At 44.7% G+C, this 24,668-nt stretch overlaps 1 protein-coding gene across 5 annotated transcripts in view; it reads left to right on the forward strand.

The window, feature by feature from the left end:
* The first annotated feature begins 445 nt into the window (after window positions 1-445).
* tnrc18 (trinucleotide repeat containing 18) overlaps window positions 446-24,668 on the forward strand; it is a 95,242-nt gene continuing 71,019 nt past the window's right edge. For 3 of the 5 annotated variants that reach the window (XM_063186515.1, XM_063186536.1, XM_063186541.1), the window contains exons 1-2: window positions 2,718-3,632; window positions 5,242-5,574. In XM_063186515.1, coding sequence (XP_063042585.1) covers window positions 5,364-5,574 — 211 coding nt within the window. In that variant the 5' untranslated portion in view covers window positions 2,718-3,632; window positions 5,242-5,363. The other 2 variants (XM_063186531.1, XM_063186523.1) reach the window with 2 other exon arrangements.

Raw genomic sequence — 24,668 nt, forward strand, 5'->3', positions numbered from 1 at the left:
GCTTTGAATATCACTTCGACCAATATTAGAGCGTTAAAAACTTATCTAAAAAGATGGGAGGTTTCTTGATACCAGCGAATGACAGGCCTACGTCTCCATTCGGTTGTTCATAATAGTATGGAAGTCTTTTGGTTGTGCACATTTAAAACAAAATAGGCTTTAAATCCCCTGGCCTCTTCCAAAATGTTTCAAATCAATTTCCAGTTGATGTGTGGAGAGACTCGATAATCCAGTGCTCCAATAGCCTACCCAAGATCATGCTTGGGTCATGCCGTAGGAAGAAATGGGGCTGGCACACTTTGCTCTTACTTTGATGACACAAGAGGAACTAACATGTAATGCAAGAAACAAAACTCAATTAGACACAATATTCAATGAGCCATCGATATTGCGCACACTATTGAGAACTGTTGTGGAAGGGGGTTGTGAGGCTGTTTTTTTGGGGTTTTTTTTTAGAAACAGGAATGGATAAAAATGTTTAACACTCAATGACTTTGAGGTGGATTTCGCATATGCCTACGTATGCCTTTAAAGAAACGTGTACACCAACAACAATTGATGCGGTCATGCAAACCCTTCCTCTCCGTCTAATTGCGCCCCTCATGATGGCATTAATCGTCGGTCATTGCTATTTAAAAATATATAGGCTATTCTATTTAAAATTTAGAACATTAATCACAGAGGGCAATTGAGACATTTAGCTGACACTGATCAATCACGTATTATCGGGATGATGCGACTCGAAGGCCTCGTTGGACGTTATTTAAACTACGTGGGGTCCTAAATAATAACACAAGGCTTTGAATGGAAACGTAGTCCATTTCCTTCCAAAGGCATTCACTATGACCCAAATGACAGCGCAAACAAAAACTGTCGGTTAAGGGCTTGACAAACCATACAGACAATTGTAGTCATAGGTATATTGTTAAACTTATTTGATATTTACTTGACGTTGTATGGCTTTCAATGATTGGCTACATCACTGCCCATACTGAAGAGAGAATTACCGTGTCAGGATAAGGCCGCGAATACACTAGCGCGCACTCACGGACTAAATCAGCAAACGCTTTCAAACGCAAGAAATAAAGTAGGAAAACAGTCGTGGTATCAATTCAGTTAGCGTACGGTTGCATTAGGCCTAGAACTACACTAATTGTAACTGAAAATAGCCACAAAAAAAACAAAAAAATCGCGCACCTAGGCCTACATGACAGCAGCTTCGGACATAAGGGTACAATTTAGCATCTAACATACATATCCAAATCACTGCATTTATGTATTTTTTAATATAGCCTACTAAACGTAGACTATTACAATGCATGCCTATATTTCAGTGTTGACTAACTGCGTGCGTGCTAATATCCTATATTCGTTCAGATTTTAAGCGGAAGCAGTACATTGGTGACGGTCGAAAAGATGTTCATCTTACAGCCTTGTAATAGCCTATCGAAGTATATTTATAACAAAAACAAAGCCACATATGCTGCCATTACTGACTTCACAAGAAACACATTTGGAAACGTTTTTGGACACTGCAGTGGACTACATTTACATAGGGCCTAATAATGTACGCTATAGGGTTTAAAGTGCCAAATTAATATTATACACTGTCAACTGAGGCCTAGAATAGCCTAGACCAAGACAGGCAACGCGCAAAAATGAGCACAAAGCAGCAGAACATGATCAAACAAGGTTCGACACAATTTTCAGAAAAGATAGAAATGTAGGCCTGCTTAGGTCTCCATTATAATATGTATTTATTATGAAAGTACATACAAACCCACCTCAAAGACAATCGTCATGAAATGCCCTTGGTCGCCAACACAAAGCTTGGAAAATAACCTAAAACAAAACAAAAAAGATCCTTAGCAATAAACCTCCGACATTCCTCTCGGTTGGGCGGAAGACAAAAGACGCCAAAAGGTCTAACGACAGCTCTGAACATGCATAGTGCATTAATAAATCTGTCCATTAGTTCCAGGCGAAACAAAGGGCACGTAAACAAAGAAGTCTGATGAGACCGCCATTCACTGCTCCTGCACGGACAGTCATCACCACACACTACTGCGCTGGAAGCCATGAACCGCGTCCCACTAGTACGTTACAGCCTGCCTTTTCACCGAATTCCAGTGGCAAACCTTTGTTACCATCTCAGCTGATCCCTCCAAAAAGTGTATATCCGGAGTTGATCCCTTCAGTTCGAAGGCAATGTTCTGTGTTGCCTACGTCTGCCCTGCAAATTGTAGAAAGGTTACCTTGAACTAGAATACTCAAAGATTGTCTTTCCCCTCGTCTCGTTGCTATTTCAGTCCCACTCCCCCGGTTCCTTTAAAAGGTTGCCTTGAAACCGCCTCATCGGGGTGCGACTTGGGTATTTTGAAACCGCTCAACATTTTTTTCCTAACCAACATTGTTGCAACATAGAAAACGTAGGCTATCTGGTCAGGTCCTTGAAATTCTACTTCGTGCGTTGTAAAAGTGAGACACCTACACATCGTGTTCCGTTTTAATCATTAGGATATGACATTTGTTAGGTCTGCTCAAGTTCCGCTGACAGGCAATCCATTGCATAGGCTACATATTCGCTTTACCTGTAAGTTTAGAAGTAAATGAAAAACTGGTGTAAATCTACGTGCTACTAAAGCAGTACTACGCCATATGGACGACATGAAAAGTAGTGTGGAGTGAAAAGGGCGGTAAGTGGGCTGTTGCAACATCAAAAACGACTGGGGATAAGGAATAGTTTGACTGTGGCACTTGTGCGTAAAGACGTATATTGGATATCTAGGCATTAGGCTATTCCAACACAATTCAGTTAATAACAGAAATCGGTAAGCCAGATGAGAAAGTGAACACATGTTTACTCATAGCCTACAACCCCCACAGTGCAATTCAGACATCGCATGGCTAAATAACGTGCCATAATCCCGATTAAAAAAAAGATATGTAGTTGGCGCAGCATGAGTAAGTAAGTAGGACCCTGATGTTTTGAAACAATAAAGCCTGTTAGTAGCCTACCAACGCGCACGGATCGCCATACGATTGCGACTTGTTTAGTAAAGCTGGACGTATCAGGAAGGAGAAAGTAAGCCCACGCGGAACAAGAATTCGTATGTTAGGGGAGAGTTAAAAAGGCTAAATCATCCCATTTACCAATAATATTGGCGGGATGTTGCTGTATTCTTGTAGAAGTGCGCTCCCCCTTTCTAAATCAACGCAGCTCGAAAAAACAGCTTCAAAAATTCGCACTGCTTGTTTTGATCATTCAGCCTTGAAGTAAGGGGGACTTGAAACAGTTCAACCTCCTTGGTCCATAATTGGTTTTATAGAGCTGGCGAGTAGCCAGCTGTTTACATCGACATGATGGGCACATCCATCCACCAATGGCAGACGTCTCTGTAGAATTTGTCAGGTTTTGGTTCATTGTGGGCGGGTCTTGTAAAACAATGATTGTTTCATTGCTGAAGAGTTTATCGAGACTTACGCAGGCTGTTGTAAGGGGGCTTCCTCCCCAAATGTTGTCCTGTAGCGCACCTTTGGATGTTTTTTGAATGGAGATAACACAGATTTTCTTCAAGCATTTGGATCTTTTGGACGACTGGGATTTTTAACTTTACGACACTACATTTCACGTAAGAAGTCGTTGCAGAGTATGCGGGTTTCCACATCGGTTAGCTAAATACAGTACATTTGAAAACGGCAAACCAGTGTCATTCAGAAGTTGTGGGAAAAGGCGCGTATCAGGTCGAATTTGCTACTTTGTACGCCGGCATCTCTCTTTTTTGCAGTCTAACGCATAGATTCAGTTTCTCACCGGTTAGGGAAAACTTCAGAAACTCTACTGCGTAACAATTTTACTCTGATAATGTTTAAATAGGCATACACGAACACTTTCGTTCAGCTCATGCCTGGTAACACTACATGCACATAGGCTAGGCCTACTGTAAACTTACTCGTGTTTTTCGGATTTTCTCACTTAATTAAAAAATGATCCAGGGAAACGTAAGGTTGGTCATAGAATGGAAGGTTTTGTTGGATCTGAGTAAAGGCACAGGGCCATTTGGGTGTCCTTGCTGTCCTTCCATACTATTCTTGTGCATTTTCCTCCTAAGATGTAAATTATATTCAGAAGAATACCGACAACAACGGTGTGCCATAGCCTGGATAGACTAGCCTACTCATATCAGAGACAAAACTGTAGGAGTTGTTTAAACACTCCCGTTTTCTCGGGTAGGCCTATGTTTCCCTTGATGGTATTGCTTTTTTAAATGATGTTAGGAAATAAAACAAAGTAGGGTGTACAGATATATGTACACCTAATGTATGATCTCTGAACACGATGAAGTGTAGAATCGGCCACGTTTTCAAGAAACCCTCAGTACAGTCAACCTACACAACCACACTTGCAAAGTTTTGTTTGATACTCATCGTATTACATTCTTGCGTTCACTTACGGCGATTAATATAACGCTTGTAAAATATCCCCACAACTCGGTTGCGAAAATGCGCTCGCGTTCCATAGGAATCAATCACATGTTTGCCATTGATCACTATATTTTTAGCCACGTTACGAAGCTATCAAGGTTAACAGTTTGTATGTTAAACAGAAAGACACTAAAGACATGTATTCACAGCAAGGAAAAGACTTGGTAATTTAGGATATGTAGGCTACATTTTCCTTTAAAACACGAAATGTGCGCTGCTTACGTATTGTACGTTTTTGGATTAGGCTATGCCAACTGAGAGCGAATTGTCTTTTAAAGTGCATTACTTGCACGGTCTAAATGGAAAGCACATTTGTCCATTTAAGCTAGGTACATTTGTCAGTAGCCTAAAGCCTCCTATTTGGGTGTGCACCATTTGGGTGAACCAGTCGAAGTTGCAAACGGAGGACACTATTTATATTGGGGGCTGAGCGTAGCACAAGAACGGTAACTTACGACTTTCAGTAGCCCAGCGAATCGTCACTAAAACGGCAAGTGAAGAATTGCTGTGTATCTTTACTCCCAACTTGCATCGACAGGTCTGTAAAAACACACGTATGATGTATAACGTATGCGTCAGCCGGGCAAACATTTGGAGTATGTGAGTTAGGCTACCCCATATTTATAATAAAACTGCGTCATTGTATTTGAAAGGCCGCGTCTTAGTGTCGAACTAGAATTTTCTGTGAAAAGAGCCGCGAAAGACCGTTCATTCTTCTGGTCTGTGGAGCTGAATTTCTCCTTTTGATTTTTGTAGGTCGGCAGAATGCCGGATAAGGACACGGATATGCCCGGAAACCTAAGGACAGTATAGCCAGGACTGGCTTATTCGGAATTTCCGATTGAACTAATACTTTTTATCAAGTTTGCCTATTGTGGATGATGGATGGCCGTGATTTTGGACCCCCAAGATCTGTTCACGTCCCCCCTCCTTTGCTATCTGGATTGGCAATGGAGCAACACCGACTCGGAGCAGCCGCCGCAGCCGGGAGAATACCCCCGTCCCCCGGTCACTTAGGCGCGGGGCACCCGGCGCCAATTCACTCTGGAAAATTCTTATCTTCGGCCATTAACCTACATTCTCACCACAGTAAGTAACTGCGCTGTTTTAATGCCTATTTGTATGTGACCCAGAAAGCGATTTTTATCCTCAATAATGTATTTTTTTGTCTTTGCGTGAACTTTAAGCTAAATTGCAATTTCGAAAAACACTGCTTCCGAGGGTGGACTACATTGCGCGCGGCCAGTGTCTTTTTCCTGAGCTCGCTTGATAAAACACAGACATGGGTCTTATTTTCCACAAATTCAACAAGGCTATGAAGTGAACACGAGAGGCTAAATGTATGCGTTAATGCATTCACGGCCACAATTAAACAGAATACATTCCCCCTGTGTTCCATAGACATTTACATGATTTACCTTGAGTTGCCATTTACACTGCTGGTATTTTGGTGAGTTGTTGAGGAATCTATTGGCTTTAGTTGTTATTTGGCTTTAACTGGTGAATTTGGATATGGTCCCTTCGAGGTAAACAGCCCAAGCAACACTATAGGAGCGAGCTGTATGGAAGGTATCCGAGACGCAACCTTCCCTTCTCACATCGGTTTGTTCACGTAGGGCAGATTACATTTCATCATGAAAAAAGTGCAGCCGTCTTTTTCTGTCCATTACATATTTGCTAAGGCGACATATTTGCGAGCGCATAAGAATAACACAGTTGTCACATATTAAATCATCGAAAGGACAAGAGTTGTTACATCTTACTTGGCTCTTCTGAGTTCATAAAACACAAGCGTGATTGCAGCTCAACGTTCTGAAATCCAGTTACCAGTTGGCCTCATACGTCTTGTGCTTTGCCGGGTCAGTATCCCTATATTAAGGTAAAATTATTATGTCTGCAAGGTGAACGAGTAGGCCTGTCTTTTCAAACGCACTCCGTCGAAAGAGTGACAAAGTTGACAGTTTTCCCCCCTGGGTGATATCTGCAATAAATGTGTAAAAATATTGATAATAAAATTAACCTATTCTCGAAAAAAAACTCTTCCATTTAGTAGCATGGTTGTCTTGATAAGAAGTAGGGGTTGAGTGGGAGACTTAATAGCTCCAAATAAAGAAGTATGGTTAGCCTTAACCATTGTAAAATAAATTGACCTAAAGTATTGTTGAACACTTGGTTTGCATTGTACATAGATCGCCAATGTTTGTTGACCGGGTACTGTTAAGCAAATGAAAAGACAGATTCTTTCTATCTTTGTATTGCGTAGTTGTGACTAGTGACTTAAAAAGCAAATAACAATAATATTATTCCTAATGTGGTAAAGAAGATGTGTGTTGAAGAGGGGAAAGACCCACAAACTCAAAATAGATTCTTGTGCAACATCATGTTGGACAGTCTGTTACCATGTCAAAATGGCATACGCTGAACTGGGCTGCGCTGATTCTTCTGGGCTCACTCCTGTGATATTTTTGTGTGAGAGAAGTAAAATAGGTGTTTGGTTAGGATACATGAGATTTCTGTGTATGCAGTTGTGTAGTGTAGTGTAGTTGCACAAATAATCGGTGGATAGCACTGTAACCATAGAAAGTATTTTTATATTACATGATTGATTGCAACCCCATAGTGCTAGTGTTTTTTTTTAACTAATTAAATTGTGGCCACAAAACATTTTCATGCGCCTTCACACCTCAAACGCCCAGTGAAAATAATCAATAATGGCATGGAAAGCTAAAAAACACCCGGTGCCCCTCTAAGCCATCTGTAATGAAATATGTAATATTGTACTGTAAGACCACATGATCTTGATTGGACATGATGGGGATTAACAACAGACCCACAGTCTGCTTTTGTGATGAAGCAAGCCCCTTTAGTCTGTGTAACCACTGTTCTTGGAGAAGAGAGGGGGAAAAATTGTATTGTGAAACGTTATGTGGATGTGGACTATTGTGTGTGTGTGTGTGTGTGTGTGTGTGTGTGTGTGTGTGTGTGTGTGTGTGTGTGTGTGTGTGTGTGTGTGTGTGTGTGTGTGTGTGTGTGTGTGTGTGTGTGTGTGTGTGTGTGTGTGTGTTTGGCCTTTTATGCTCTGTTTCCATCGACACATGTCCCCTGTGTTGTGCTGGCCTGCACCATCAGTGTGGACAGATTGGTCTCTGTGCAGGTGAGTGAGCTAAGTTAAAATAGTACTGTCGACGGCAGCACTGAAGACCAGAGAGTCCTCAGCATTCCTGACTCTAGCATAAATTTGCCTGAATTGGTGCTCTGGGCTTTATACATCAGTCCTTTCGACATTGCAAAGACACATAGTTGCCCCAGATGCAACCCAAAAGAAGTGTGTGTGTGTGTGTGTGTGTGTGTGTGTGTGTGTGTGTGTGTGTGTGTGTGTGTGTGTGTGTGTGTGTGTGTGTGTGTGCACTACGCTTGTCTCTGTGGGCTGCAGAGCCCTTGAGTCAACGGTTTGACTTTTTAATTTAATTAAGTCACGGACGAAAAGTTACGTTCTCATAATGGGTCTTATGGTGTGTACATATTTCTACACCTCTCGATGAATAGGTCTTCTGCTTGCTACCTGGGTTAATTGCTATGTGATTACAGTGCAATAGTGTTTGCTGGGTTTAAGTTTACATTTCTGTAGATATACAGACTAGTGGAGTACAGAATTCCAAAGTCTTTCACTAAGACCATACCTTAAAACTGCAAAAGGAAGTGTACTCCATTTTTGAGAGTGTCCAAGCTTGTGAAACTTTAACTGACTTTCCAAGCTCCAAATGTCTGGGCCCTTTCAAATGTAGCCTATATAATTACATTTGTGTAAAGGTGGATTTTGCAGAAGAGCTCCGTCTTTTGTTTATGTACAATTTTCATTCCTTTTCTTCTGTCTCTCTGTGCCAGGCAGTTCCTGACGTTTTTTTGTTTTTTTGCTGACGCAGATAGAACTTGAGTGGTATACTAAACCCACAATGTAGGAACTGTCTTAGTCAGATGGAAAACAGCAATTTTATCCATCTCAAGAGCACTGAAATTAAGACAAGCCCCAAAATCATCTCCCAACATCTCCACTTTCAATAGGTTTCCACATTAACAAACACTAACAGTGGTAGAAAAAATAGATGCGTGTAACATCTTTTTCTCTTCTACTTGTCAAGTGTCTCCTGAAAGACCTTTTATAAAAACAGGCTCCAGGAACATAAACATGTGGAACAAAACTCCAGCACCTCATCTAGGATCAGGCATGCAGTACATTAGTCCATATGTATGTTTGTGTTAAAGGGGCTTAGCAACAACATCAGCCTGACTGCCTTGAGCATTCTGGACTTTTGTGATTGATATTTTTTAATGATTAGTCTTTTAACGAGGCTAACAAATAGCATGAGCTTTAATGCAGGCCTATCTGCCCCACACCCATTACTGGCTAGATGATTAACTTAGCAAGAGCATGATGCAATGCAGCTTTGAAGTGGCCCTGCGATTTTCTGTGTACGGTAATGATAGAGGCACTAAGGTGTGTGTGTGTGTGTGTGTGTGTGTGTGTGTGTGTGTGTGTGTGTGTGTGTGTGTGTGTGTGTGTGTGTGTGTGTGTGTGTGTGTCAGGGAGAGGGTGCAGTATTTTTGAACTGTGCACTCGGGTGCAAAAATAAAACGCATTGAATCTTTTCCAGGGATTCCACAGCAGGGTGACTGGTTTGGTGAGTTACTAATTTTGAAAGGGGGATTGTTATCTGCTTTCTGCTGTTATCTGTCCTGCTGTTTTGCCACTAAGCGTAGCCTCTCTGCTGTGTTTACAGAACATGTATGCAGGTATGTGTACAAGACTAAAGGATGGCCCCTTTTTACTAGTGCCACAGACGGGAGCTGTCGCTAAGGCTTGCTTTGGCCAACAGAGGCAAAAACATCTGAGATGTCTTGTCACGGCTTTGTTTTGTTTTTTAGCATCATATTTTTTTACACCAAGATTGCATCAATTGCCAATAGTATTTCAAACCCGTCAGTATCCAGTGTGTGTTATGCGCTCACTCGTAATGCATAGTGTCATAATGTACACATCATGTATGGGCGCAGCAGGTGTGCGAATGACTGAAAACAAATTCTGTGCCAAATTGTCTGACCTTCACGCCACTCACAGATGAAGATGGAAAAGCAGCATTTGCGCAAGACTATTGGATATCCATGACACTTCGTTACAGGAATAAATAGACCCTTCAATGTTTTTAATATACCATGACGCGCTGAGAGACTAGTTACAGTGAGATCTTATGTTCTGTTTGATGCCAATGGCTCTGGTGTTTCATATGATTACATCCTGTTGCCATCAGAACAGAAGAATTAAGCAGCTGTGACTTATTGTGGCACTTCTGTTTTGAGAGTAGCACTGTTTTGAATCTACCCAGAGTGTTGAAGTGCTCCCACCCCTTTCATCACGTTTCTGCATGCCAGGGTCATTCTCCATTAAATAGTCACCACGGTTGCACCCGCAGTAAGTGAGTAAACCAATCACAATCTCCATTAGTCGAGACGCCGCCACTTGTCCTTCATGCTTCAGCCTGTAGCAAATGATCTTAAATTCAACTGAAAGTCTCCATTGCAAACAAGTCAGTCAGACCCTGAAAATCGCATCATGTGTTTATGGAATGAGTCAGTTTCCCAAGAACGGCACAAACATTACAGACGTTCCAATAATAACTGTTAGATAGCCAAAAGCCTCTCCTCCCCTCCCCTCCCCTAGATTCAAATGGAGTGCAGGCTTTGTTCATCTTTCTGCCTTTCCACCTTTTTCTGTGAAACATGTGTTGTTGATTTTCTGAATTGTATTGTGTAATCACAGTGTTCGGCAGAAACAAATAGTCTCTTATCCTTTTATTACTATCATTCAAAGGTCATTTAATTTGAGAGAAAAAACTGTTCAGCTGCGTTGTCTTATCCAGTATCCCGAGTCCTCTGTGGAGGAAATGAATTAGAACCTAGACGACTAGAATTCCATGTATGCTATGCTGGACCAAAGAAATTTGGAAATATCCCTTTTTATAAGTTGGACTGTTTTTATAGACATTATTTCATGTGTATTTTGGCTGTAATTTTGACGGCTCTCCCTTTATTTTTGGGCTTGGCCTTACTCGCCTTTTGCAGTGCTGTTCACATTGTCATTGAACAATTATTCAAGTTCTGTGGAATTGTTTGTCTATTGCAACCACAATCTCCATATGTACAGAACTTTGTACGTAGTTTGTCCATAAGAGTGAAGGTTATTTTGTGTATTTGTGATTGAGTATGTTATATTGCAACAAGAAGTCTTTCCTTTCGGTACAATGAAATGTCTCTGTCTTTCAAACAGTGTTGGCCTTAATGGATTTCATGATGCCAAACACCACAAATTTTGCACTAGCTTTTTGTCAGCAGAGTTCCATGAACAGAGTTGATACTCATTTTGTTGGGGATTGTTCTGCAGTGTGCTTTTGGGTTGAAGGAAGTATAGGTGTACTTTATTGTGGGAGAGCAAAGCATGATTGGAATGTGATGCTGTGGCGTCCTCCGCACATGAAATATGGTATAGTTGTGTAGTTTGGCAATCTAAGTAATAGAGTTGAGTATGTACTCCAGCAGCTAGTGCAGGATCTTATTCAGTCTTCTTTTCCCCCCCTCCATCTTTTTGAAACCACACCTCTGTGTGGCCTTTTCTTTCCATGAATAGAAAAGCATTGCATATTTTTTGAAGTCAGCATGTTAAATGTGTGCACATGGAACCAAAGACTGAACTGGAATTTGTGAGCAGCAAAGCTCTCAGCAAACGAAGGCAAAATGGACAGATGGATGTTATTCTTGGATTTGGAAAGGCAAACATTCTTTTCCTGCACTCCTACTTGTTAATGGCTGTTTGGTACCCCGCTCTCTCTCTCTCTCCCCCTCTCTCACTCGCTCACTCACTCAGTCAAGCCAGCCTGTGTTTCCTGTAGAAGGACCTCACCCACAAATGTCTACACTTCCATTTGCGCAACAATAAACCCTTCTGGGAAACTATGGGAATTTAAAAAATGCTTCAGCAAGCACAGCAAGCTTTCAGATTCTTGTTTTGTTTGTCAGGAGAAGTAGGCAAAAACAGGGGGTGTTGATGTATGTTACTGTTGGCCTCTCTGTCTCTTGGTAACTTGGCTGCTTTTAGCAGACGTGTGTGTGCATGTGTGTGTGTGTGTGTTTTAAATGAAAGCCTGCGATCTAAGAGGTGATTGATAGTTGGGTAATGTCTGTGACCCACCTTTTTTCGTGCGTCTAGTGAGGACCGTCGCGGGATTGATGAATTAGCCGTCGGACGGCTGTTTCATAAGCGAGAGTGGTAAATGTGATTAGGGAAGCAGCGATTCCACCACTGGGTGATGGGGAGCCTCAGCCTCGGGCAAAACCCATGCCCTCCTGCATTCATTTACTAAGATGATATGGCTCTCTCGGCCCTTACAGAATTGTCCAAACTCCCTTCAACCCCCCCGCCTCCTTTCTGTTAATGAACTTCTTAGTCGTTCAACACTGCAAAAGCTTTTGTGAGCTTAGCAGAATGGATGTCCATTGTTCTATCCTAACTATTTTATAATTGCATCCATGGCCAAGAGATGAGGGAACTAATTGCATTAAAGAGCATATGTCCAGTAAGGCATGAAATATGTGCCGTGCTGCAGCGGCAGCCATCGGCCGCTCTCTCCCTCTTCGCATTGGCATGCTCGCGGAACTGAAGTACAAATGAAATGTGGAGCGTTGCAAGGCATCGTGGGGGCTAAAATGTAAATGGTGGTTTGATGGCGGAGAGTGTTTGAAGCAAGGTGCCCCTGGGAATGCGGCTGATTGATCAGTGTTCACACGGCGCGTCAGGGGAGCGCTATGACTTTGGCCCCGCCTTTGCCTCGATGGGGCTGGATGTGAACAACGCAGGGGCCCTGCTGATTGGTCCAGGGAGGGGAGGGGACTGATGACAGTTGTGTTTTTTTTGTGCTTTAGCTTTTTAAATATATATTTCTAGGGTCTAAGATTCTGTTAATTAGTGTTTTATTTTGTGTACGTTTTGCTCCATAGCAGGCTCCCCATTGATTTGTGCAATTCTCTCCTCTCTCGCTCTCGCTCTAGCTCTGTACCTCACTTTTTCTCATGTGGTCTCTTCACCCATCTATCCCGGTCTCCCTCTGTCTCTCTATCTCTCTGGTAAATGTGCCAGAATCCAATAGCAAGACAAGATCTATGTTTGTTCCATGTTTTCAGAAGGGCCTGTGGAGAAGAGAGGAGAAGAGAGGAGAGGAGAGGTGTGGTGTGGTGTAGTGTAGAGAGGAGAAGGGTGCAGTTATTTTTGTACTCTATTGTTACTGTGATGTCTTTCACATAGGTTGTTACCTCCACTGGCGCAAAGGACGAACTTACCCAAGGGCACTTGGAACAGATTGGCATGCCTTTTATTTATACAGCACACACACACACACACACACACACACACACACACACACACACACACACACACACACACACCCATCCAGATTCACAGCAGAGCTTTCTCACCACCACATATGCTTGCGCACATCACAGGTTTCGCTGCTTGTCTTTAGCTTGTTATTTCACAGACCACATGCAGGGTAACCAAGTGGCTTCAACTCCAGGACGGGGCACTTATGTCGAAAGCATCACTTTTAGTATTAAAGCTTGACGTTCTCCCTTCTGTAAGGAATATCCCTTTTAAACTTGAGATTTGTCTATTCTGCCATTTGAAAGCAAATATAAGTGGCGGCTTGTGGGCTGGAATTGCAGAGAATAGTTTTCTCTCAAATCGGGACCGGAGACGATTGCTTCAGGAGGGGGACACGGACTTTAATGATACAATTTTTAACATTTTGGTATCTCATTCATCCTCTGATAATTTTTGTGTTACATGTTGTAACCAGGAAAGCGCTTTTGAACAACAGCAAAATCACCTCTTTGTGGCTGAAATTGACTGACATACTCAGGGATGAATGTATAGTGTCCTACCCTTTTAATCAAAACTTAAGTCTGTTTTTTCTTTTAAGTTTTGGGTTCTACTTTGCCACTAAAAAGGCATTATAGGAGGCACACTTTCAGAAGTTTGGCCTTTTTCATCCCACTTGTACATGCACACATGCATTTACACACATCTCTCTCTCTCTCTCTCTCTCTCTCTCTCTCTCTCTCTCTCTCTCTCTCTCTCTCTCTCTCTCTCTCTCTCTCTCTCTCTCTCTCTCTCTCTCTCTCTCTCTCTCTCTCTCTCTCTCCCTCTCCTTGTGTGTACGTTGATGATTTGTGGCTGTTTATTTAGCGGCGAGGGGAGAGTGCTGAGAGGCGAATTAATTGTGGCCGCCGCCTCCTCTGCTTTCCGAGTTCCTGTGTCCTGTGACTCTTTAGTCCTGGGCCCGTGCCAGGGAACTCTGTCCGCACCATGGCCATATGAAGCATGCTTCTCATTGTGTAAACCTTCACACACACATGCAGCCCTTCAGAGCAGTGGGAGGGACTACGGAGAGGGGGGCTGAGCAGTGATCTCAGCTGTGGCACAAGTGAGAGAAACGAAACGGAGGGAGACTGTGAGAAAGGAGGGAGACGGAGAGAGAGAGAGAGAGAGAGAGAGAGAGAGAGAGAGAGAGAGGAGAGAGAGAGAGAGAGAGAGAGAGAGAGAGAGAGAGAGAGAGAGAGAGAGAGAGAGAGAGAGAGAGAGGAGAGAGAGGAGAGAGAGAGAGAGAGAGAGAGAGAGAGAGAGAGAGAGAGAGAGAGAGGGGTGGTGAGAAGAACAAGTGTGTACATGGAGAGAGCAGGCGGGGAGGGTTGGGGTGGAGAGATGGTCATGTGCTGGGGGAGGGTTGTAAAGGAGGAGGGGGAGCAGGAGACAGCGGAGGTGACGGTGGGGGGTGGATGCGGGGGGGTTACGAGGGAGGGAATGTACACTTTCCCCGCAGCCTTGACTTCCCTCTGAATTATACATAAAGTGTTTAGTGTCCTGGTGCACAGCCTAGTCCCCCCCCCCCCAAATCGCCCCCCTCCATCTCTCCTCTGCGTTACCCTCCCCTACCCTCTCAGCCGTCCTATTGCCTTGCACTGTGACTTGCGCTATGGGTCTGGAATAAAACGCTCAGGATGTTTGGCATGCTCGTGTCAACGCTCTTCGTCGATGGCTCTGATGCTATCTCTGTAAAACATGAGTAATACTCTCCCCCCCACCCCCTTTTGCTTTATCCCTGTGTTGTTGACCAGTTATCTCAGAACTGGGAGCAGGGTTGGGATGAAGGAGCATTATAGGATGGGGAGGGTGTGCAGGAGAGTTGAGTGTTTTTGCCTTTTGCTTTGCGAGATGGTGGCACTTTCATCTTGCATGTCTCTGGAAGTGTGTGTGTGTGTGTGTGTGTGTGTGTGTGTGTGTGTGTGTGTGTGTGTGTGCGCGTGTGTGCAAAACATCCCCAGGAATCTGAACAGTGCCCTAAAGATCTTTTATCAGAATCGTTTTTATTGACCAAGCATGCTCGCTAACATGTACACGTAATGCTACTCTGGGTTTGCCCTACGGTTTATATAAAGAACACATAGACGTCTAGTGGTATACGCATAATGCCATGCACAGCTAGATGAAATGGATGAATGGAAATGTATGTGTCTGTACAATAGTTAATAATGCACATTGTGTTCTCGAATGTCCTCCCCACTAGAAGAAGTGGATTTTAAATGAGGCGTTTGTGCTTTGATGAATCTCCCATTTAACATCTGCGCAGAGATGGCAGCAGCAAGTGCTTATTAAATTGTAATTTGACGGTTGGTGATTTGAAGGCTGAGATCAGGTTTCGTTGCAGTGTAGCCCCATGGCCTAGAAAGCCTACACCCATGTCGGTGTGGTTTAAATTCAGTTCAGTGGTGAATGGTCTACTGGGTTTGTGTGTGTGTGTGTGTGTGAGGGAGAGGGAGAGCGCGAGAGAGTTTGGGTGCATGTGTTTGTGTTTATAACATGCATGTACATGTGCACACCAGGAGTTTTCATGTTTATTTTTTCCTTTTAGTACTGAGCCTCTGTCCGTATTATGAATCTCATTTTTACAGTTGAACTGTTCTTTCCCCATTCTTTCCAGTCCCTGTATTTGAACCGCTCTGACCAATGCAATGACTGTAAACCTAGTTCTGACTGTCCAGAACAATTAAGCTTCTTCTGCTGATGGTGGTGCAAAATGCTTCTACATTCTATTTTCAGAGTGAGAAACCATCTGTCCTTGTGTTACTTAGAATACATGTGTGGTGAAATGTTTTTTTTTTCTTCCTCGTAGTGTATGTCTGGCTATCCTCTTGGTCTGGTTTATTTAATGCTAGAGATAGTGATCAGCCATTGTATATACTGGCTGGATCCTTAAGATAAGGCCAGACATCTCCTCCTCCTCTTCCTCCCCTCCTGTCCTTATAACCCTTTCCTTTTTTACTGTTTTTTTTCTCTTCTTTCATCAACGGTTTGCACACAAACATACACGGGATATAAGTATAGTCATGTAGACAGAATGATGATGAATATGAAAAGCTGGGTGGTGGTTCAAATTTGGTCAAGTCTGTCGATGGAAACCCATACACACACAGAGGGGAAAGTACCGTACTCTACTACACGCTGCTGGATTCATGCAGAATGGGTTGCACAATGCAAATTGCATGCTGTCTGCAGCAAAGACCTCGAAGGTGGAAGTTGTGTCATGACAGACTGTGAGGGTGTACATTTTTGTGTCTTAATAAAAAGGGATTCTGCCTAGTATGTTGGTAGTTCATTAACCAACACTAATATACATTTACCTGAGAGTACAGCTTTGTTTTTTTTTTCTCTACAAAGCATGAAATCATTCGAGCCTTGCAGGTGAAATGATGGTTTGGCTCAGAGAATCATTGCTAATTACACGCTCGGTTTCAGCTTTTTGTGGAAGTCTTAAGCCTTTGACATTTAGATTGGAGTAATTGGTTGTAATCATGCAGAGAAAGGTCTACATCTACATACCGGAACCATAATTGCTGGAGATTCACACATGTTTGTTCCCGTTCTGTGATTCAGTAGCATAACAACATGTGAGCCCAGAAGACGCACCTTCTGAATTAGCAAACCGAAATCTTAACTTTGTTTTGCTTGCCACTTTTCTATTTACATTTTCTTTAAACTAGCCTCTTTCTTGGACTGTAGTTGGGATTTGATGGTACTTGAAAGATACACAATGTGGTTGTCCATATGGAATTACTCTCTGGTTTTCTGTGGCTCTTCTCAGTTTGGCCGTCTCAGCATGGTTGCTGCATGGACATGTCTGCTATAGAGATACTAGCTAACTAGCCTCTGCTCCCTCCAGTCTTTTACAGGGTTGTGGATTTTATGTGAATGTCCATGCAGAGCCAAGATGATGAAATGAGACATGTTCTGACCTTTGCATATTTGAAGAAGTGAGACGTTCTAACGTGCTCTGCATAGCCTCTCTCTCAGACGCACAAATACACACATCCACTCCAAACCGAGGCGGCCAGCCCTGTACGCCATGCTGGCCTGGATTAGGCCCTGCCTTTGGAAACGCCAACAAAGGATGAGAAATGAAACCCAGCTTTCACCCAGCGTCTGTCGCGATCAGCCTCCTGTTTCAGCCAAAGTGCTGAGAAGGCCCAAACTATTTTTAACACCCCCCGTCAGTTGTGGCACAGAGCGAGCCACCATCCCGGCCTCGTGGTAAGACGTTCCTCATGCCAGGTTGGGCTTGGTTGACCATGGAGCGAAATCTTGCATATCACTGTTTGTTTAGCGTATAAGCACTCACTTTATACACACAGGTGGCAAGGCCTAACTGCTAAGGCATGTTTGGCCAGACTGGACTGTTTAAATCCAGGGGTCTGCCAGACCAGGCTAGTCTTAGAGTTGCTCTAAAAGGTTCATTTTTAATGGTGGAGGTTGTGTTGGACGTATGCAAGCCTGATGTGGTTTTTCAAGAGCAGCCGTTATAAAAAAAGAGAGGGGGAATGCCCCGGAGTGTTAATTAGTTTTTAATGGATTTCTAAGGCTATTTCAAAGAACTATTAGTTAGACATCTTTGCCGCACACAGAAAGGTGTGTTTATAAATAAACCATGTGGTAATATCGAAATGGAGACTTAATTTTACACAGGCTACAGCAGTTGAATTAAATGCACAATAACAGTATACTTTTTGGTTCAGACTAATTGTGTTGTTTTTGTTATAAAGCAAGATGACCATTTCCCACCATCCAGTTCTGTAGTCATATAATTTCACTGGTGCAAAAGTGCATTTCTGATGTTATTCATGTGTTGTTTAACTGGTCTTTAAAGCTTTAAAGAGGAGATGCGCGTGGCAAGATGCCTCCGTAACAGAGCTGCCCGTCTGCTGTGTGCTTGTAGTAGCAGGTTGTGTTGGAGGCATAGCAGCGGGGGCTTATGATTGGGGTGTTCATGTTGGGTGCTGTCCAGCCATGGGGTTTTGGCTGCCGAAAGCACCATTTTCCAAAGAGGCGCTTTTGAGAGCACTTTCATTTCAGCTTAGTTTCTCTAGCCTTAGCCCCTGTCCTTTTTTTGTGTTTTTCTCTGTACCTCCTTTTGTAAGTCTTTTTTTGCCCCCCCCCCCCCCCCCGCTCTCTACGTCTATGCTGAGGTCTTCCCACGTACATGGAAGCAAAACCAAACCACATTTATCTTTATTGTAGCAGCCTTAGTACTTTCACACTGACCAAATAAAGCAAAGTTATTTCAGGCCTTGTGGTCTCTCTTGGTTTCCGTGTCTGTGAAAAGATGAAACAACAAAAAAAAGAAATTGACGCACACGATGCATAAGGCCCCCTTTTTGCTCTGCAGCAGCATGTGTGAACAGTGTGGGTTGAAGAGGCCACACAAAGGGCCTGCCGGGTGGATCGCATTACCACCTCAACCTCTTCCGCTTCTGGCACAGGTGCTTCTTCTCCTCTGTCCCCCTCACAAGCGAAATGAAAGAAAAACGGTGCGTGTGTAGCGTGAGGCGGTCCCATGCGTTTGTTAGGCATTACGTTGCCTTTTCCTACCGCCATCTGGCAATGAGCCTCTGAATTCTATGACCGAGTTGAGGCTGTTCGTTATTTCGCTAGCGGATGCGCCGCTCAGTGTACGCGTTGCTGTGTTGGTGGGACACGCACGCACGCACACACACACACACACACACACGGCCACACAGGTCTACCAATCTTTCTAGTCTGAAGAGAAACCGAGCAAAACGAACATTCATACGTAGAGCTCAAAGTACCAAGCCTGGGAAAGTCCCTCACTGAAATACACACACACACACACACACACACACACACACACACACACACACACACACACACACACACTGAAACTCTCATTGCCCCGTCTCTCCCGCTCTCTCTCGTTCTGTCCACCTCTCTCACATGCTTGCTCACACACTCATCCCTCTCTCTTGCTCTCTCTCTCTCACACATACACACACGGTCCCTAATCACGTACAGTGCTGCTCTGCCTGCACTTGTCTTCTAATGAAATGAGGGCTTAGCTTGTGCTTGTAAAAAATGACTTAACAGTACGGAGAGGGATGAGGGCGAGTGAGAGAGAGCGAGAGAGTGAGAGGGCGGTAAGCACAGCTGCCCTGTCAAATATTTCTGTGACGAAACGATCTGTCTGTAATGTAAATATACACCAGCATGCCTGTGCATGCTCCCTCAATGTGTTTTTTTTTTCTGTGTGTGCGTGCATGCACATGCACATGTGTCCAGTTCGGTGCATTGTTCTGCCCGCGCTTCATTAAGCTTGGTCACGTAATTGCAATCCAGTGCAGAAAAACTCGTATGGCGGCAGCCCACGCTCTCGCCTCCTCGCTCGCCCCACATCCCACCCCAACAGACGGCGGGTCACTGGCATTATTTAAGCTCTGTCTTGTGGCTTATAAAACACAGTGCCCAGCACAAATACGGCAGCCAGCCTTTGAGCGGGTGGGCAGCTAACAAATGTTAGGTGTTTAATGTCCACGGCAGCGCTCTCTGGGTCCTCAAAGGGGGGAGCGGCGTGCTGATGACTGCAGATGTGTTTGACCTTTTTCTAAAGCTCCCTCCTGCACTCTTGTGCGCTCTCAGCATAATGTGCCACACACACACACACACACACACACACACTTTTTTTAACACGCACACATGCAGTCTCCTCGCACACCCTCTATATCTCATGCTCTCTCTATCTCGCTCCCTCTCTTTCTCTTGAATGCTCACAGCACACTCCACATAATCTGCCTTTGTCAGCATGCTAAAATGTTTCACCATTATACTGTTTTTTCTTCCTCATTTTTACTACACACAGAATGCCATGCGGCCTGCAATCTTTTCTTTGAAATTTCCTATACCCCCCTCCCATTAATGCATGGATGGTAGCTGGTTGTATTTTTCCCTCTTAATATGCTCATGTGAACTAGATCTGACAGGCAAGTTTCAGCTGCCCAGTGTTCCGTGCAAGCCTCCGGGGTAGGGAGGGAAAGAGGAGGGCGAGGAGAGAGGGATTTGGGGTTGTGCAGAATTCACACTGAAGAAGAACAAAACCAAAAAAAAAGATGACGAGGACTTCTTTGTTCGGCGCAATTTCAGGCTCGGAGGTCTAAGCGAGAACGCCCACACTCGAAGCCTAGGTGCACATCTGTCAGGCCAAGATTACCTCGGCAGACAGAACCGGCGAGATGCAGCCTGCAATCATTTTGTCACTCCTGACAGCAGAGCTGTGTGTGTGTGTGTCTCTGTGCGCGTCTGTGTGTGTGTGTTTGTGTGGGGAGGGATGTGCGGAGAGAAAGTTTGAGCGGAGGGCCGGTGAGAGGGAGAGAGAGCGAGCGCCGTAGGGAGTGTTGTAGGAATTTGGCTGATTGTATGGCATCAAGTTGGACATGTTGGGACAGGCAGAAGCTGATGTGGATTTGGACGATTGTAGGTGCCACGTTTGATCCATGCAGAGGATCCCTGATGACTTTGTTTTTGTTGGGCTGCTGCTCGTGGGCTTTCAGCAGGAGGCAGAATAGAGCATAGAAGAGCAGAGCAGAGGAAGGCCAAAGGGCTTAAAACAATGAAGCAGCTTAGATGTGAGGCTCGTCTGCTCTTATTCTCTCTCTAGTTGGAAACCACTACCGCTTTTGACTTCTGTGTGTGTGTGTGTGTGTGTGTGTGTGTGTGTGTGTGTGTGTGTGTGTGTGTGTGTGTGTGTGTGTGTGTGTGTGTGTGTGTGTGTGTGTGTGTGTGTGCGCGTGTGCGTGTGCGTGTGCGTGTGCGTGTGCGTGTGCGTGCGCACGCACGCAGCCTTCTGAAAGGACTTGGTTAGAGTTCAGCTATGAGATATGTGCGGGTGGAGGGGAGGGTTGCAGCGTGAGTGTATTTTGTGGCATAACCTCGATTACAGTGCTGTTTGCACCTCAGTCATTTCCTGCTATTGTCATGTGGTCAGGCAAGCCAGGGCCTGGTGGAGGGGAGGGGAGGGGAGGCTTGCTAGCTGACGGGGGTATCATGCCCTGGCCCTGTAGTCAAGGCCTGAGTCACTCCCAAAGCACTTCCCCTTTCTCAGGCCGACCCGGAGCACTGCACTGCACAGAGGGCAACAGTCATGCAGACTGTCTGTTTCTCTTCTGCTTCTTTTCTTCTCCTTTTCTTCTGTTCTTCCCTTTCTTCATCGCTCATGTCAGAGCCATGGCTGAGGAATGGACAAGAGTTTTACAGAAACATGCACTTCTGTCTCCTAGTCTTGTGCCTCACGCGCAAGCTCTGTCTCTTTTCTGATTCTGGTGTTTTGATCCAAGTGCTGTAAGGCTAACATTGCATACAGGTCCATGCCCGTCTGGACGAGGATTATCTAGGGATCATTCATAGTTTAGGTGTTTGGCATAGATTTTTAATTAAATGGGTGTTGTCCTAATCTTTTGGCATGGGTGTGCACTTAATAACTTAATAACTTTAGCTCGAAGCCAAGTAATATCCCCAATATTCAGCAGTGCAGCATTTGGGGAGAAGTTTCTCAGCCTTATGTCATAAGCACACGCAGTGCGTGGATGCCCTTTCCTCCTAGTGAGCTCTTAACCTTTTTATATCCATCTGTGGTTTTAACCGTCTGCTTCAGATTCTCCTGCAACAGTTTATTTTCCCTCTACCTGCCCTTACTTCTAGCTTATGTGGATCCTCTTCCTCTGTCTGGGAAGCATTCTAGTTTGCTTAACAGTGGACCGGGGCCTCAGTGTAACCATTTACGCAAAAGGCGAGAGGGGGGGTGGCTCTTTGTGGATTTTAATGGCTTCATTCTTTTTTTTTTCCTAAACTCCTACCCCAGTCCATCCACCCCCTCCCCTTCTGTCTCTTTGCTTTGGTTTAAGTCCTTGAATCCTTATTAGTGTTCCATCTTTTTTTTTTTTCCGCCCCCATTTACAACTCTTGGTGCTGAATTGTCTTTAAGGGCCTGTGTTAATTGCGGGGGGGTATGGGCGCTGGGTAGCGGGAGTCTTGCAGGAAAGTGCTGTGCGTCTGCCTGTGGGTCGCTGCTGGGCTGAACAGCGCAAGCAATTAGGAAATTCCTCTATCCCATTCAGCCTGTCTGCCACTGTGGCCCTGTGTAATGGGCAACGGGGAGAGGGGATATCGAGGTGGGGTGGTTTGGGGTGGGCGCTGAGATGAAGCAAGTGGAGGTGGTTAGGCTTGGGGGTCGGGGGGTGTATGGTTATGGAGATGGGAAGGAAAGCCTTATCCGGCCCCCTTAAAAGCAAAGCACTCTGGCATTGAGAGACACTGAGCTGCTCCTGACCTGCTGAACCCTGGATGCTTTCTCATGCTCGCAGGCGGCCTCCGTGTCTGTCTTGTTGGAGGAGTTGTTGGACTCAGCTCTTTTTTGGAGGGGGGGTCTTCCTCACAGCTCAGAAATCATCACCTAGAGTCAGAGATGGGCTCCATGAATATTGAACGGATGATGTGGAACAAATGACGTTTGTCAAAATGTCTACTTGGCAGGTCCTCCAGGCTGAACAGCTATGGCGTTACGTGTCCTTACGTGATTGAATTGACGTAGCGGTGTAATGTTTTTCCATTGGTGGTTAGTTTGTTTGATTCATGCTGAATGTATCTCCGTCTCTCTCTCTCGTGCGTGCGTGCGTGCGTGCGTGCGTGCGTCTCTCTCTCTCTCTCTCTCTCTCTCTCTCTCTCGCTCTCTCGCTCTTTCTCTCTCTCTCTCTCTCTCTCTCTCTCTCTCTCTCTCTCTCTCTCTCTCTCTCTGTGTGCATCCTTTTCTATCCGTGTCCCCCTCTCCTCCCCTTCTTCCCCCTGTCTCGCTCCCATTCCCTCTTTTTTTTAGCTCTGTTGCTTATTTTTCAGGCGTTCTCGCACTCCTTCTCTGCTCACTCTGTTTCTTTCCCCTTTCAGTCTGGCTCTAAGCACAAGGCATAGCCAGCAGCATCAGCAGGGCGAGCATTAGCAGGGCCGTGTGGGCTCAGAGCTTGTGTTTTATTTATTAGACAGGAGCTAGCATTTACATTGCTGCCTGCCAGTGGAGCGAACAGCACGGCCGCGACTGCTGCGCTTGCCTTTGGAGCGAACGCACTGCCCTAAAGGATCCAGTGCACTAAAGGATCCCACCGCTCACATCGCGGCAAGTGTGCGACAACAAGCAGCAGAGCGCAGGTATTGAAATCATAGGAAGTGAGAGGAGGCCTTCAGAAAAGAGTTGCATGTGTTTGTGAAGGGAGTGAAGGTGTGTGTGTATGTGTGAAGGGAGTGAAGGTGTGTGTGTATGTGTGTAAAGAAGCGCAGACGCTGGTTGTTGGTGTTACAGGTCAGGGTAGGCGTTAAGGGTGGTTTATGCCTCGAGATCAGCGTCACTGCATCATGATGCAGTGAGCCGCGCAGTTAACGGAGTGAAGCCCCCCCCATCACGCAGGTACTCTGGGGCACCTCCCCAAAATTGTGTCTCGACGCAGGGAGCGACGGCGTGAAAGGGCGAAAATAGGTCTCTGATTGGTCCTCTCGACCAGCCTGCTCTGTCCTCGAGTCGAGAACAAGCGCTACTTCCTTGTTCTAACCTTCGTCGGTCTACGGACTGTGAGCTCTTCATTAAATAAGTTGCCCGTGCTTTGTTGTTTGATTTATTTACACGAACCAAAGACAACACATGCGCTTGCGAGTTACGACGCTGAAGTTATTTGGACAGTTGAACAGTGGTTCCGAGGTCGAGGAAACATTCCGCTTCAAGATCCTCGACAAATGAGCCACTTCTTTGTTCCAAACTACCACTGTGGCTGCCAGTGCGATCAAACATGCACGTGATATAAAGATTTAATGTTTCATTTTCATTCTCGTCGAGTCTGTGATGCTAAAAAACAACCGACACGTCTAGTTTACTCTTTGTATTGAAGGCAGTTTCAGCGTGGAATGACATCGCGCAGACCGTGCTTCAAAACAGGGCATAAACCAAAATTAACTGCATCATGGCTGCGACAAGCTCACTCTGTGGCACAAGTAGGAAGCATAACCCGCCCTTTATACGGTGGGGGCAGAGTAAGCTGATGGGGCATTGAGACACGGTGTGGGTGGAGGGGGTTATGGGGGGCATGAGCGACTGTGCTCTGTGTGTGTGTTAAGGGGAAGGGAAGTGATTAAGTGCCTCTTCCTCGTCAGCTGTGATAATTGCCTTGGAAACGAAATAATGGCTGCAGTGGTGAGCGCTGCCATGTCTGCTGGTTTATTTATTAACTTACGTTGAGAAAAATAATATGTCTAGTTTCATGGCTCAAGTATTGTAACATATTACTTCAAACATTTTTAAGTAGTGCTTTTGGATAGATTTGTATGTCTGAATTTTACCTGGTTATTTGTATATAAGGAGTGCAATTTTTAACCTGTGTTCTATTTTTTTAAATACTGTTTCCTTTTCTGTTGCGCAGCTCTTAACGACACATTGCTGTCCTTGTCCAGTGACCATAAAGCCTCTTGATACGTCATATCTCACCCAGCTACCAAACCACAGTTAACAACTCCCGCCCTGCAGCTTCTGCCACCGCTGTTGTCGCTAGGGCTGTAACGATATTGTATCAAAGCCAGAATACGCAGAGTCATGGTGATACTGTATCACAATACAGGGAGGCAGTATCGTGATATACGCTTACGCCCTTTCAATGCTTTGTTTCCCTTCGGTACAGAAGACAACCACATGACCTGATGTGATGGTGCT

This window comes from Engraulis encrasicolus, chromosome 2 (genome assembly GCF_034702125.1).
Source record: "Engraulis encrasicolus isolate BLACKSEA-1 chromosome 2, IST_EnEncr_1.0, whole genome shotgun sequence".
In the NCBI taxonomy this organism is placed as follows: Eukaryota; Metazoa; Chordata; class Actinopteri; order Clupeiformes; family Engraulidae; genus Engraulis; species Engraulis encrasicolus.